At 37.8% G+C, this 12,902-nt stretch overlaps 1 protein-coding gene across 6 annotated transcripts in view; it reads left to right on the top strand.

Annotated features, from left to right (window-relative positions):
* CC2D2A (coiled-coil and C2 domain containing 2A) overlaps positions 1-12,902 on the top strand; it is a 275,853-nt gene that overhangs the window by 245,897 nt on the left and 17,054 nt on the right. For 4 of the 6 annotated variants that reach the window (XM_082461969.1, XM_082461968.1, XM_082461972.1 and 1 more), the window contains 4 exons: positions 117-320; positions 5,145-5,234; positions 6,901-7,014; positions 9,770-9,904. In XM_082461969.1, coding sequence (XP_082318095.1) covers positions 117-320; positions 5,145-5,234; positions 6,901-7,014; positions 9,770-9,904 — 543 coding nt within the window. The remainder of the gene's footprint in view (positions 1-116; positions 321-5,144; positions 5,235-6,900; positions 7,015-9,769; positions 9,905-12,902) is intronic. The other 2 variants (XM_082461970.1, XM_082461973.1) reach the window with 2 other exon arrangements.

Below are 12,902 nucleotides of genomic sequence, written 5' to 3'. Positions count from 1 at the left end.
ACTAAATCATACTTCCTGAAGCACACATTGAGTTCACGTTGACTGTGGGATCTGAACAGGTTCTACTGTATCTCCTGTAATGATATACAAACTCCATGGAGTCTTTATTTTTGAAGTTTGATTCTCAGGAAGATGAGAAATTGCTTCAAGCAACTGAGAAGTTTCAAGCTGAATGTGCCTTAAAGTTTCCAAATCGTCAGTGCCTGACAAGAGTGGTTGACATTAGTGGGAAAACCGTCTTCATTACTCGTTATCTCAAGCCTTTAAATCCTCCTCAGGAGCTCCTTAACACTCACCCCAACAATCCACAGGCAACAGCAGTAAGTATTTCACAGCCAATCGGTGTTGGTGCTAAAAAGGTTTTAAAGTTTCAGTATATCGCCCTCTTAATTACCATATTTCATAGTACCTAGGATAGTAACTAGATCAAGATCATTAATGATTAAAGTAATGATTAAAACTCCTTTAGTACCATGAGGCTTACTTTCTTTAGAAAAGTCTGGAGGTACCAGTAAGGATAATAATCCTTAGTCCATTCTTTCAGGGAGCAATTAATTATTGAGTGCTTACTGTGCCCCTGACATTACACTGGCTGCTGGAAAACTAAAATTTGGAAGATGTTCTACACTTTCACAATGTCTTATACAAACATGTTTACATTATGTATTCTCTATAACTCTGCTAGAATTTGAACCTAGGCCTCTGACTTAGAACTCGTGCACGTTCTATTATACCAAGATAACTACTCAGTATTATATTTAATGCTGTAAGCATCATTAAATACAAATTAAGCAAAAATTATTTCCAATCTTTAAGTATGTATAGCATGTAGGCCATCCCCGTAAAGCACATCCATACCAGGCCATTAAATACTCATGCATCATTCTCTGCCTGCAAAGCACCATACCTATTGCAGTCTCACATGAACAGAACTGTACGCTGAATGGGCTATTCTTAAGTGGACAAGGTAACCCATAACTGTCTTTGGCGAGTGGATAGTACAGAGAGTAATTGCTGCTAGTAAGTCATTAATTTAGTAATTTAGGAACAGGGTAATGATATGCCTATTTGCAGATATAGATATATATAAAAAAACCAAATAAACATTGTGTTCTACATTTCATTTACTTTTTTTATTAATCAATTTTTATTAAAAACCTTAACAGGGACTTCTATTCTCTCTAGCAGAGTAGATGTGCAGAAAACTTCTCCCAGTAGAGAACACTTAAGAGTGATGAATAAAATATTTAAAACATGTTTTAAATCATGACTGAAATAGAAATAAGATGAGGAGGAAAACCCAGAGACAGGAAACAACAGGAAAGCAAGACTCCACAAGGGTGAGGGCTTGAAATAGTGTTTGCTCTGGGGTCACCCGTAATTCCTAATGCCAAGAGCTGGGTTTCAGTGCGCCTCAAGGTTGCTGGAGATGTGAGGTAATGCATGGTGCTGGAGCATTGGGTTAGAGACTCAGCCACGGAGCTGGTACCCTTGAAGTGTAAACTTACTTGTAGGTAAACTAGGAAATGCCCTGCCCTGCAGAAGAAAACCTGCCTGTCTCAGCCTTGACTCTGGATGGAAGAGAAAAAAAAAAAAGTCTCTCCTAAGAATTCCTAATCACTAAGCTGTACTTATTCACACTTGGGACTGAAATTTACACTACCTGTAGGACCCCAAAAAACTTCAATCGAAATTTAATTTCAAGAATTCCCTGTTGGTAATGCCCCTAAGTCCCTGTCAGAGCAAACACAAATTCTTTTAGGAGAACATCCTTTAAACTCAGCCTCAAAAAAATTCCACAGAAAAAGTTCCAAGCAACATGAACATATAAAAGATCATCAATGAAGAAATAAGTCACTATGAAGAAGGTAGGAGTTAGCAGAAACAACATTCTGCACAATCGGAATACAAATTACCAGATTCAGAATATAAAATAGGTATGTTTAATAAGTTTAAGAAATCTAGGGAATTGAAAATATAACAAAAGGACAATAGACTATTAGAACTGATACACAGCGTGTTAAAAGTACTACATGGAACTTGTAGAAATAAAGAATAGTTAAAATTAGAAACTGAACAAACAGTTTAAACCTAACATCAAATATAGTTGAATACAGAGTTAAATTAAATACAGTTAAATACAGAGATAATTCATGAATATACAGGCAAAGAAACTGCTTGGAGTATAGCACAGAAACCGAAAAAAATGGAAGACATAAAGGAATGGCTAAGAGACAATGGAGGACAGAGGGAGGAGGACCAAATTGTGTTTAAAAGGAGAAAAGCAATATTCAAAGAGATAGAGCTGAGAATTTTCAAGATTTGATGAAAGACAACAACGATTCAGGAAGCCCAATGAATCCCACACAAGATAAAATGAAATTAAAATCCAGGTGTATAATTGGGAACAAAAAAAACAAAGATGATCTTTAAAACAGCTAGAGAGAAAGTGCAGATTATCTAAAAAGGAACAGTAGGGCTTCCCTGGTGGCGCAGTGGTTGAGAATCTGCCTGCCAATGCAGGGGACATGGGTTCGAGCCCTGGTCTGGGAAGATCCCACATGCCGCGGAGCAACTGGGCCCGTGAGCCACAACTACTGAGTCTGCGCGTTTGGAGCCTGTGCTCCGCAACAAGAGGGGCCACGATAATGAGAGGCCCGCGCACCGCGATGAAGAGTGGCCCCCACTTGCCACAACTAGGGGAAGCCCTCGCACAGAAACGAAGACCCAACACAGCCATAAATAAATAAATAAATAATAATTTTTTTAAAATTCTTTTTTTTAAATAAAAAGGAACAGTAATTAAACAGGTTTTTTAGCTGCACATATGAAAGCCAGAAGTGGAATGACATCTTCAAAAGGCTAAAAGAAAATAGTCATCAAACTAGTAATTTATATCCAGTGAAACTATCTTTCACACAAACATTGGGAGAATTTACAACCAAAAGATTCTCACTTAAGGAATTTCTAAAAAATATAAAGAGAAGGAAGGTTCTCAGAAAATCCTAGATGCAACACATAATGATAGGTAAAGAAAATGGGAAATTAGTGAATAAATCAACAAGCATTGTCTTCAAAGTAATAATAAAAGCAATGTGGTTGAAAAATCAAGATAAAACAAAAATCCTGAAAAAAAATGTATACATGTCAGGACAGGATCTATGAGAGTATTTTAATGCCCTTGTATTTTCCAAGATGAGGGCAAAGATATTTATTAACTTTAGAGTTTAAGTTAAATATTCATACTGAAATTTCTATATTAACAACTTAAAAGAATCTTAAAAAGTGAGTATAACTTCCAAACTAGCAGAAGATAAAATAACAAAATGGGGTAAAGAGAGTGGGGAGGGGAAAAAACATAGAAAAATTATAGAAAAATAAAAAATAAAAAGCACAGAATAAGGTAGTAGAAATAGTCTAAATATTTACCAATAATCACAATCAAAGTGAAGGGATTAAACTTTCCAGTTAAAAGCCAAAGACTGTAAAACTAGATTTTTAAAAGTTTGTAGTGGAACTTGGCAAGCTGATTCTAATATTTATACAGCAGTGCAAAGGGCAAAAAAATAGCAAAGATGATCCTGAAGAGAAAGAAGAACTCAGTGGGAAGATGTGCCATGTCATATCCAGATACTTATGAGACCGCAGTAATTAAGGTAAAATGGTATTGAACACAAATAACAAAGAGAAAAATGGAAGAGAATTTAAAAATCCAGAATAGGTCTACTCAAATATTAACCCACTCAAACCTGATATATGACAAAGCTGGCATTGGAAATTAGTAAAAATTGACTATTACATAAATTGTATTGGGATCATTGATTTTACATATGGGAAAAAAAAGATTCCTGCTTCACACCATTCAACAGATAGATTCAGGACTTAAATATGAGAGGCATTTTTATCTTTATGACCTGAGGTAGGAAGTTCCTTAAACAAGCCAGAAAAAAGCGCTACAGTAAGTCTGCTACATACAAACCTTCAAGTTGCAAACTTTCAAAGGTGTGAACGTGCATCTGGTTCCAGCAAGGAACCAGAACCTGTGTCATCAGCATCAGGCGTGAGTGAAACTGCAGTTTGCCTTCTGTCTCCTATTGCTGACGATCCTTCAGCTCTACGATCTCCCACCTCCTCTCCCTCCTCCAGTCAGTAACTCTTCTTGCCTGTTCACTCGGTGCCAGCCCCTGTATGCCAGCTGTTGGACTGTACTACTGTACTTTTCAAAGTACTGTACTGTAAGATTTTAAATGTTTATTTTTTGTGTTTGTTTTTTATGTATTATGTGTGAAAAGTATTATAAACCTATTACAGTACAGTACTATACAGCCAATTGTGTTAGTTGGGTCCCTAGGCTAACTTTGTCAGACTTACAAAGAAACTGGACTTACGAACTCGCTCTCGGAATGTGTTCGTATGTAGGGGACTTACTGTAACTGTAACCAGAAAGAATAAATTTGACCATATTAAAACTGAGAACTTGAGTTAACAAAAAACAGCACAAAGGAAAGGAAAAGACAAGCCACAATCAGTAGAGGACATTTACAACGTATGTAATAGACAAAGGAATAGTAACTAGAATATATTTTTTAAAAACTACAAATCAATTTAAAAATGTACAAAATATTTGAATACAAGTTCACAGAAGTGGAAACATGAAAGGCCAATAAGCATATAAAAAGATGTTCAACCTCCTGAGCAATTACAGAAGTAATGAGTTACAACCACAATGACGCACCCATCTTGGTTTCTAAATACTACTGGCTTCTAAAAGGAAACAGGACTTCTTAGAGAAATGGCTGCTTTCAGCACTGGGCTAGGGAAAATACAAGATGATCTTGGAGAGTCTTGTTATACCAGAAAGTAAGGGGGGCGGGGGGAAGAAGATGAGTACATTTCAAAGAGACCCAAGAGCCATTTTCTTCATCCGTAAAAGATGGATAATAACAATAATCTTCCTCAGGATGTTTGGAGAGGATTAAATGAGATAATATTAACACAACACTTAGTAAGCACTTGTGAGCATTCGTTTCATTTTGTTCACATAAATGTTTGTGACATATGAAACTTTCTTCCAAGAAATGAGATAGATGATCCAGCTTTCTATTTTATTAGAAAAATGATTACAGCTAATTTTGTTTAAACAGGAACTGGTGGCTCGATATGTGTCTTTGATTCCTTTCTTGCCTGACACTGTTTCATTTGCTGGTATCTGTGACCTGTGGAGCACATCTGATGTAAGTAGTTCTCCCTCACAGACTTACTAGTTTGAGCTGATTTCACGGAACATTAGTAAATGGCTTGCATAATTTTAAATTGCAACACTCAGTAGTCATTATAAGAATCTACACGGCCATCTGTTTAGCAGGATGAGCTAAATTCTGAGGTACTTTTTTCTTCCTGGTTCAATTTGCCCAAAGTTCAGAAATTAAACAAAAATATTAATTATTTGCACACACACACACACTCGCACCCACACACACAAAACCACTTCAGATGTCTTAATGCTAATTTATCCTCCCAATGTTACTTTAACAACATCCCAATTTTATTCATAAAATAATCAAAATCACATTCTATATTACATTTGGAAATTGCATATTCCTTAATGCGTGGGCTTTGGAAATTGCATATTCCTTAATTTATGGGCTTCTAAAGGCATGTCATTATTCAGTATGTATTTCTTGGTCACCTATCACGTGTCAGACACTGTACTTAGTTCTGGCTATGAGCAAAATAAAATGGCCTCTGACCTCATGGAACTTACAATCAACGTATGCTACATAAACTTCCAAATGAGTCTTCAGTAGTATGAAACAAACATGTATTATCACTGGTATTCACTCTGCTTCTGGATCTTATGTTGTACTGTGTTTGTATAAAATTGAACTGTGGTTATACAACTCCCTTTGAAGGATAGCTCTAAAAGGAAGAAGCTGAAGTACACTTTAAATTTCTTGCTCTCCAATATATTTTGGCAACATAATGTTGACAATTTTAGAGATAAAATTTCCACAACCTCAAGATATCTATAAGAAGATATACGAAGAATAGAATATAGTTCATGTGCTCTAGAGCCAGAATGGCTTTTCCACTTCCTAGGTATTGCTTCGTCTCTCTGTGCCTCCACTTCCTCATCTGTAAAATGGGAAGATGAGAGTATCGCCCTCATAGGTTTCTTCCAGGATCAAATGAATTGATGCATGCAATGTGCTTAAAACAGTGTGGTGGCCAGGGTGGGAGGACAGGATATGAACAGGCAGAGCACAGAGGACTTCTAGGGCAGTGAAAATACACTGCATGATACTGTAATGACAGACTCGTCAAAACCCACAGAACGTGCAACACCAGGAGTGAACCCTATGTATAAGCTATGGACTTTGGGTGATCACGGTGCGTCAGGGTAGGTCTGCCAGTTGTAACCCACGTGCCGCCTGGCGAGGGATGTTGATGGTGGAGGAGCCTGTACCTGTGGGGGGGGGGGCAAAAAAGTGCGGGGAATCTCTGTGCCTTCCTGCCAGCTTTGCTGTGAACCTAAAACTGCTCTAGAAAATAACGTCTTCACAAAGAAAAAGTGTTTCGTACACAGGGAGCTACCATATGTAAGTTCAAAATAAAACGTGGAACTTTGAAATTTGTCTCCCCCACCTCACCCCATAATTGATTCTAGAAATCATGTCATCGATGTCAGAGAAAATACCATGTCCGACTAAAAGTGTTGCGGTTTTTTTTAATTTTAATGAATTAACAACACAGTACCAACATTTGGAAAAATCTTTTTTAAATAGATCTTATCCTTGAAGGTACTAATTTTAACAATGACTTTTTAAAATCCTATACAGCCAATCTAGAATAAAGCGGTCAGTCAATGCAACATAATTTTTTGTTTTTAATTTTGGTCAGCAATTTCTTGATCTCCTGGCAGGAGACGAAGAAGAGCATGCAGTATTACTGTGTAATTACTTTCTCTCCCTGGGTAAGAAGGCCTGGCTGGTGATGGGCAATGCTATTCCTGAGGTAAGACCACGTAGGTTGGCTCTAACAAAGTGTCCTTGGCTAACATGGATGGCTGTGTTATGTTCCAAATCATGGACAGGACTTATTTTCATAACAATTCTTTGAGTTGCAAGGGAAGTAGCCCAGAGATTCCACAATAGGAAGAGAGAACCAGCGATAAAACGTGAAGTGGCTTTCAGGGTACTCGGGCCCTGCACAATGCTTCAGGGTGTTTTTGGCAAATCAGAGCCCTTTACCACCCACAGCCCCCACCTAGCTCCGTCCTTTTAGCAAAAGCCCCCTCCCGCCCACGCTACTAAGAATTCTGATTCCCTTAGTGATCTAGTGTTATTCATGCCAAGGATCGAAGGGGATCTGAAGAAGTGCGGCAAGGACAGAGAATCTTTCACGCCTGCTTCATCCACAGGCATCTGCTACTAACCTGGCAGGCAAAGGGCAAGAAGGCAGATAACCACAGGAACAAAGAAAAGAATGCTCACAGCTATAGTTTGGTATCACCATTGTTATTTTTATTAGACTGGAGATAGTGACTACTAAAATTTGTTTCCCCAGCCCACTGCAAATATCCCTAAATTTGGGGCACGTTTTGGGGGTAATTTTGGGTACAAATTTAGAAAAGTCATATGGACTGAAGCAGCTTATCCAAAGAGTGCTTCAAAAAGAGGGGCTCTAGGAATCCTTAGGAATTAGACAGCACAGGTTGCTACTAGACAGGTAGTATCATATCTGAATCCTAATTCATGCTCCATCATTATCTTCCAGATAGCCTGGTACAAGGAACAGAATACTGGGCTAGGAAGTCACAAGGCCTGCCTGGGTTCAAGGCTATGCCCACTCCTCATGAGCTGTGTGACTTTAAGCAAGTCACTTCACAACTCTGAGCCTTATAATGAAAGTGGGAGAGTAAGTTTTGCCCTGCCTTCCCCAGAAGCCTATAGTGAGCATCAAATGAAATCATACATGAGAAATAAATGAATGAATAAATGTTCACTGTAAAAAGAGAATCTAATAATACATAAGTATTCTGAATTAAAAGTTAAAGTCCCTCTTCAGGCTCTAACTCCCAATCCCACCCCCTCCTTGGGTGTACTCACTGTCAAGAGTTTAGTAAGTATCCTCTCAAATTATCTTCTATTCATTTACATAATTATAAATGTATATCAAATATTAATTACTGTATTAGAAATAGAAGTAGTATTCAGATATAATCAGCCTTCTAAATACTTAAAAAGCAATCTTAACTGACTCTAAAAAGAAAATGCAGTGACTACTCATTTCCATCAATAATCATTCTTCAGCCAATCATAAGATATCTTGCCATTTGCAATAACATGGATGGACCTAGAGGGTATTATGCTAAGTGAAGTAAGTCAGAGAAAGGCAAATACTGTACATGGAACCTAAAAAACAAAACAAATGAACAAACATAATGAAACAGAAACAGTCATAGAGGGCTTCCCTAGTGGCACAGTGGTTAAGAATCCACCTGCCAATGCAGGGGACACGGGTTCAAGCCCTGGTCTGGGAAGATCCCACAAGCCACGGAGCAACTAAGCCCGTGCGCCACTACTGAGCCTGTGCTCTAGAGCCCGCAACCCACAACTACTGAAGCCTGCGCGCCTAGGGCCCATGCTCCACAACAAGAGAAGCCACTGCAGTGAGAAGCCCCCGCTCGCTGCAACTAGAGAAAACCTGTGCATAGCAATGAAAACCCAATGCAGCCAAAAATAAATTAATTTAAAAATAAAAAAGAAACAGTCATAGATACAGCAAAAAACACAGGTGGTTGCCAGAGGGGAGGAGGGGGGAAATGGGGGGAGGAGGGGGGAGGAGAGAAATAGGTGAGGAAGATTAAGTACAAACTTTTAGTTACAAAATAAATGTTACAGGTATGAAATATACAGTGTGGGGAATATAGTCAATAATTATGAAATATCCTTGTATGGTGACAGATGATAACCTAGACTTTTCATGATGATCATTTTGAAATGTACAGGTATTATCAAATAAGTATGTTGTGTACCAGAAACTAACATAGTGTTGTATGTCAATTATACTTCAAAAACAAACAAATTCATACGAAAGAGATCAGATTTGTGGCTATCAGAGGCAGGGGATAGGGGGAGGGGGAATTAGATAAGGTAGTCAAAAGGTACAAACCTCCAGTTATAAGATATATAAGTTCTAGGGATGCAATATACAACATAATAAAGATAATTAACACTGCTGTATGTTATAAATGAAAGTCGTTAAGAGAGTAATCCTAAGAATTCTCATCACAAGAAAAAAAAACTTTTTTCCTATTTCTTTTAATGTATCTGTATGAGATGATGGGTGTCCACTTAAACCTACTGTGGTCATCATTTCATGATGTATGGAAGTCAAATCATTATGCTGTACACCTTAAACTTATACAGTGCTGTACATCAATTATATTTCAGTAAAACTGAAAAAAAAACCCCACAACATACCCCATTTAACTTAAAAAAAAAAAAAGATATGTTTGTTGAGTAACATGACCACTATTCCTATTTGGTCACTATATCACACTAGTTGCAGATGCAAGAATTTTGCAAAAATAAACTTTGGATTTTATTAATTCAGCATAATCTAGAACTGCAAAATAATTTTCACCATTAGCCATGGGGTTTAGAAATTAGGGGTCCAACTAAAATAATGAACTGTCTATACAAACTACTCTTGACCCTAATCGCATAATTAATCGGAAACTGGTTTAATGGCTGTTTTCCTTCAGGGTCCAACTGCCTATGTGCTAACTCGGGAGCAAAGTCACTATTTAATATGGAATCCCTGCAGTGGACATTTTTATGGACAATTCGATACATTCTGCCCCTTAAAGAGTGTGGGCTGTTTAATAGGTTCCGATAATGTAAGTATTACCATTTCCTCTTAAATGTGGTTGACTATTGCTTTTTTTAATTGACCTACTGATTTTAATAATATTTTGTGTCAAAAAAATTTACATAAACATATATAATACCAATTAAAGAAATGCAGTGTCAAGCACAGTGGCAGAACTGTTCTAAATAAAAACTTTTGGTTGAATTAGTCACCTGATCTTCGAGAAGCAGACTGAGGTTAAAGAAAGAATTTAGGATTTAGATTCAGACGACCTGAGTTTGTATCCTGGCTTGTCCTGTTTTCCCTTCCAAAGTAAGAGTTTACAATGCCGAACTCCTAGTGTTTTGAGAACTAAATGAGCCAAATTTATCACCTGAAAAGATTGTCTTTCTTTTCTTTCTTTTCTTTTTCTACGAGATTCCCAGGTACCATCAGGTGATTCTGCTTGCACCCAGTTTGGGGGGCCATTTAACTATGAAGGGTACTATATAAGGCACTGGTTAAAAACATGAGTTATGGGATCACACTGCCTGAGTTTAAATTCCAACATCATCATTTATTAGTTATGTAAGCTTAGGAAAGTTTCTTAATCTTACACAGCATCAGTTTCTTCATTGGTAAAATGAAGGTATTTGTTAGTAACTACTTTACAGAGTAGTTGTGCGAAGTAAATGAGATAATCAGTGCAAAGCAGCAAACATACAGTAGCAACCCTGTGTTGGCCACTGTGACGGTTTTTATAATCATTATCTACCCGAGTGTTCTCTGAACTTTATCTGTCAGAAAAATCATTTGAGCATATATCCCCAATATATGTATTTTTATTTATAAATTATATATATATTTACTTATGTATCAATATATTATTTATATTACACACAGAAGAAACTCTTAAAATAAAAAGAAATAATTAGAAGATATAATATTTCTTCTCATATGTCTGTGATGTGCACCCTACCTTGAAGACCACTGGTCTACGGGTTGCTACTATAATTAGAGATAACATAGGCCAAGCACTCAGCAAAGTACCTGTCTTTCATAGGTATTCAGCAAATGGTAACTATTATTAATTACAAGTGTGAAAAGAGCAGTGTAGTGTACAATTTGCATGTTATTATTTTTAATTAAAAGCATTATCGTAATCATAAATGATCTGCTAAGCTCCATCCTTTAATACATGTAAAGAACCATCTTAAGGTCATATTAGTAATCAGGCAGAGTCAACAGGCATTGAAAAAGCCTACAGAGAACTCCATTCTTTGTCAAAATTATTAGTTCTCAAAACAATCACTGTATGGTTGACTAATTCACACAAAGTCCAAGTTTTGTGAGGAAGAAAGACCCCCTTTCCTCCTCTTCTAACAAGATAGGCAGCAGTGGCTCATGATGCCGGCAATCCCACATGGCAGCTGCTCTGAACCTGCTCTAAGCCTTGGCCACCCTCAGGAGAGGACCTCAGGCTCGCTTTGCAGGCCTGGCACTCTGAAACTTCAACTGCTCTACCTCTACCCTGCTCTACCACACCACCTCTTTGGACTGTCAGACTTTTTCCTCCTTCACTCCTTTGCCAAGAAGTAAGTCTCCCCTTTCCACCCATGTTTGTGTTTCCACTCCTGTTTCAACACTTGGCTCCACTAACTGTCCCAACTTGCCTCTATATGTTTTCTCTCTCCTTCTCTATCAATAGGCTCAGAAGTCCAGCAATTCTAAAATATGCTTCTCCCAACCCGGCTACAGCCTAAACTATCATTGCCCCTCCTTCCTTTCCTTCCAAAATTCTTTAAGTACTAATTATTTGCCCTGCTTCCACTTCCTCAGTACACTCAGACTTTAACCGCCTATAATCTAGTCCTCTTCCCTGACCATTCTACAGAAATAACCTCTGAGAAGTACCATTGTCTTGCTAATGGATAAATAAACCCAATGGTTTACTCCCATTCCTCACTCTCCTGTCCTTTTCTATGGCACGTGACACATCTAATCACCTCTTCATGGAAAAAACACTTTCTCATCCTCAGTTTACTGATAAAGGACTGTTGGTTTTCATTTCTCTGCAATAGTTCCCTAGGTTTCTTCCACTGGCTTTTCTTTCCACACCTTAAAAGTAGATTTTCCTGAAAATTCTATATTTAGATTTCTTGCAGAACCACAGATTATTTATTTTAGCTCTATCTAGTTTATCCTGGCAAAAAAAGTCATCATTCTGTCACTAGGCCCAGAATCTTTGGGTCCTGAATTTTCAACTGTTTGCTAGACACCCAGATGCTTTATCAAAATCGCAAACTCAGGCCATCCGTAACTCGTATCATTTCTCCTTTATCTCTAAAAACAGCTCCGCCTCCTGGCCTTCCTACTTCTGTGCATGTCAGTTACCCAGATTCAAACCCCAGGATTGTCCTTGATTTTCCCCCTCCCTTAGTTCCTCCTACTTCAATCCTTTTGATACCAAATCATATAGATTCTACCTCTTCTGTTTCCAGGTCATATCATTACTCTTTCACCCTGCATTATTATAAGTAGCCAACTAAATAATTTGTCTCCAATTCAGTCCATTATTTGGTACACTGATACCTGATTGTTTCTGAATGTTCAGCTTTCATCATTCAATGGCTCAGAAAGTATTGAGGGTACCTCACTGTATACAGATTTAAAAATAAATGTCTCACCTTGGATTTGAAAGCCCTATGTAATCTGACTTCATTTTTCCAGTGCTATTTCCCACTACTTTCTGCACATTCCCTACCCTACAGCCAAATTGTAGTTCTTAAAGACCTTGCCTTCTTTAAACTACTTGCCCCTACCCCCTTCTGTCTAATCTCAAAAGAGCAAGGAATATTCCTGTTAAAATAGAAGGAAATTATGTCACTCATCTACATAAAATACTCCAGTGGCTTCTTGGCTCACTCAAGAGTCAAAGCCTCAATCTTTAAAATGGCCCACAAGGCCTTCTATGATCTGACAGCTGCCCTGCCCCCATCATCTTCTGCTGATCTCTTTCTTGCTCTAATTTGCTCACTCCTCTGAAG

Source organism: Balaenoptera physalus, assembly GCF_965194825.1.
Source record: "Balaenoptera physalus genome assembly, chromosome: 5".
NCBI classification, from domain to species: Eukaryota; Metazoa; Chordata; class Mammalia; order Artiodactyla; family Balaenopteridae; genus Balaenoptera; species Balaenoptera physalus.
This window is presented reverse-complemented; position numbering and strand designations above follow the sequence as displayed.